Source organism: Patella vulgata, chromosome 4, assembly GCF_932274485.2.
Source record: "Patella vulgata chromosome 4, xgPatVulg1.2, whole genome shotgun sequence".
Classification (NCBI taxonomy): domain Eukaryota; kingdom Metazoa; phylum Mollusca; class Gastropoda; family Patellidae; genus Patella; species Patella vulgata.
Window position 1 is genome coordinate 11,612,802 of NC_065882.2, and position 3,579 is coordinate 11,616,380.

At 38.3% G+C, this 3,579-nt stretch overlaps 1 protein-coding gene across 1 annotated transcript; it reads right to left on the reverse strand.

Annotated features, from left to right (window-relative positions):
• Positions 1-1,437: 1,437 nt before the first annotated feature.
• On the reverse strand, positions 1,438-3,579 carry LOC126817792 (uncharacterized). Its single transcript, XM_050544937.2, has 2 exons — positions 3,506-3,579; positions 1,438-2,987 (listed from the first exon to the last, which is right to left on the reverse strand). Exons 1-2 carry the CDS (start codon positions 3,510-3,512, stop codon positions 1,573-1,575), a joined length of 1,422 nt encoding a protein of 473 aa, XP_050400894.2. The 5' UTR covers positions 3,513-3,579; the 3' UTR covers positions 1,438-1,572.

Below are 3,579 nucleotides of genomic sequence, written 5' to 3' on the forward strand. Positions count from 1 at the left end.
TCTTCGACATTCCAAATACGATTTTTTGGTCAATTTAAATCAACATCGATGTTGTTATCTTACCGTGAAAAGATGAGCTTCTGATATCCAATATTTAAGACATGAAAATTTTTAAAAAATGGCACAGGAATCGCGTGCCAGAATGCTTCCGAGCGCCATTTGTAATGAAGCGACTCGATGACCGAAACTAACATACCCACCCCACAGGAGAATACTACTGGTGTAGACGTAAAAACAGAAACGATTGAATGTAAATCCGTTTATATACATTCATAATAATATAGCTACCCATTTGTGTCCATTTCGATGTGCCAAAGAATAGAGATTTTGCTACTTTCAACATTCCATCGAAGTATTTAATTTGAAGAAATTTCTTTTTAAATTTCCTGTAGATTTTAACTTAAAGGCGGGAGAAAAACTCTCGCGGATTATGGAAACGGTGCCAAAGAATAGAGATTTTGCTACTTTCAACATTCCATCGAAGTATTTAATTTGAAGAAATTTCTTTTTAAATTCCCTGTACATTTTAAACTAAAATTCCTGATTCTATTTTTAATTGTCGTGGTATAAATTATATCTAAATATTTTTAGTATTAAATCAAACGACCGCAAGCTAACTTTAGCAAGACAAGCAAGATGAAAATTCCATTTAATCTACCTGAATGTTTTATTAAATTATTTCCATAACGATTAATCGTTTGTGTGGTTATTCATAAACAATAATCAAAGCTTATTCCGCTGTACGAGTTCAGCTAATAAAGCTTGCCAATCATTACATATTCTGATCAGGACATTGATTTTCATTTCAACATCTTCAACAATTCCCTCTGTTTATGGAGATCTAATTGCTTTCTTTCTTTAAGAACAGATCAGCTCACACATTAGAATTGCCGGAGATGGGGTAATGAACATGCACTTAATTATGCCATTCGGGCATCGGTGTTGTCCAGGTACCAGGTTTAACCCGGAACTAGCATCGGTGTTGTCCTGGTACCGGGTATAACTCAGAACCGCGCCTTTTATGTAAAAAGCAAGGAACTATTTTGTAAGTAAAGTGATACGGCAAATAAAATTAAAAAAATAGTGTAATATTAGCCTTCCTGTTTTATTACTTTCTTTTAGTGCTTGATCTGCTGGTTGCTGCACCACGTCAACCCGCATACTAGCAATTATGTTCTGAAAATTTGAGCAAGACTGATTATAAATACATTCAATGGCCATAGGGGCTGTTAATTTCTCCACTAATCACATTGTAAATATTTTCACTATGTATATGTAATTGTCTGCGATATCACTTCGGTGGAAGCGGACGTTAAATAAAGCTATTTCACACATACAGGGGCGAAAACTTTCTTTAACATCATCTCAATAGTCCACATCTGACTTTATATATCTTTCTCCCCCCCCCCCAAATTAAACCAAATCACATCACCAAATAAAAGAAAATACACTATATATATGTAAAATGTACAAGTAACTATAGTAATACAATGGCTTAGTAGAGCAGTGTAGACTGACGATTTACGATTTTGAGTGGAGGAAGTAAAACATGTCTTTTCAGAACGGTCGAATTTAATCATCAATGAACCAGGTGATTCCAAATGAAATAAAATCAGAACTAATATCAATGACGTGATCGCTGACTAAGCTCCATTGTCTTGTGGTAACTTTAAAATTGTTATCGATAAGAAAGGTAATAACGTAACAATTTGTTGTAACCTGCGCGTGAAGGTGGGGTCCAGATTGAAAAATAACATCACCGTCCGATTTCAACTCTGCAACATTAACATCTACAATGTAGACGACCGAGTTGCTGGTCAATTGAACCCTTATACCCTGCCCGTCCTGTATAGCTTGTTTTAATGCATCGATAGACCCTGCCACCACCTCTCCTGTGTCGCTAACCTTCAGCACCAGGCGCCATGCTCTCGATTCAACATACCAATAAGAAGATGTCGGAACATCGATTTCATGGTCATCATGAATGTTATCCGACTCTAGATCCACAGAGCAGTAAGACATATTGCCGTCAGTAGCGATTTGGTAAAACCTTATAAATGGTAAAATGTTTTCATCATTACTAGCCGTATGTGGCAACACTTTAAAATTGGCTTTTAACTTGTTACCAAGAATGGAGATCATGTCCACAGTTAACACCTTTTCGTGTGAGTCAAATTTGACTCTGATTCTTTTCCCTGACAGAACGGCATCCAGTAAGGAATCATAGGAACCCTCGTCTGTTCCTGTGACATCTTTGTGGTAAACTTGGTACCAGCATGGTCCAACATAGAAATCGATGTACTCTAATGACGTAACAATATTATGAGTGGTCGCCCCTTTGCTCAACTCAGCTGTCAAGATTGATATTCTGGTAGACGCAGAACTTCCAACCACAATGGCCCATGTCGGTGGCGTTGTAGATGTCTGGTCGCTGTTAATCAGAGACGGGTGAAACGGCAAGGAAAAGACAAAATCATTCATTTCTGGCGTTTTCCTTTCAAAGCTAGCAAAGCCACCCTTTTCTCCAACTTTTACGTATAGTTCGCCTCCATTTTGTATTTGTGTGAAGCAGTCGTCGGCAGAACTATGACGATTGCCTAATGATGTCTTGTTGAAACAATGGTGTAAATCAGTTTTAGTGAACCAAGTGTAGGATGTATTGGAGATATGTGAAATATTATCAAACTGACTAGCCACCATTAACGTATTGTCTATGTAAAACGTTCGATGTAATCTCTCCGCAACTGGCGCAAAGACATTTCCATTTAGGCCCAACTCGTTGGAGATTTGGGCGTACAGCCTTTCATCTGTCAAGCCTCCATAAACAATAGTAGGTTTGTAAAGCCTTTGTTTACCAGAATCTTCTTGAAGTACAGCAACCCTTGAACCAACATTGATTTGATTAACCAGATCAGTTTTCATATCATCTATATTTCCATCTCCTAACTTGTATCGCTTTTTCCATGTGTCCATGGTACTGCAACTCCCTAAAAGAGTAACATTAAAAAAGTGTATATTCATATTTTAGTTCCAGAGTTCAGTTTGTTTCCGATATTTTGTCAACTGTCCGACATTGTTGTTGAAATCAACTATGTCGCTAAGCGGAGAAAATGAAATGAAATTGGGTTTAACGTCCCACTGTTCTACTCCTACTATGAAAACGGGCATACGTCATACAGTGTGCAATGAGGGAAAGTTTGCCTGGGCAGCGGCGCTACGGCCTACTCGTATATCGAATCCAAGGAATCTTTTACGTGCACGCTAATGTGTACGCGAGACCTCTTTTTTTTTTTGCCCCATCTGAACGGCTTGACAACTGTTCTCGTCAGGCCGTATGTCCTGCACCACTGACAAGGGGAACCACGTCGGCAAATCCCGATGAAATTTCTCGGCCAACACCGGGTATCTGACATATGACAGAAAATGTAAGGCGGTGTATCAATAACTACCCTAGATATATACTAGGCAAAGGGCATGGGTTCGTATAATATAATATTTTATTTACCATCCATGTATATATCACATAATGCACCAGTCCATTTGTGGTAACACTGACAAACACCATCTACTACAAAGCCT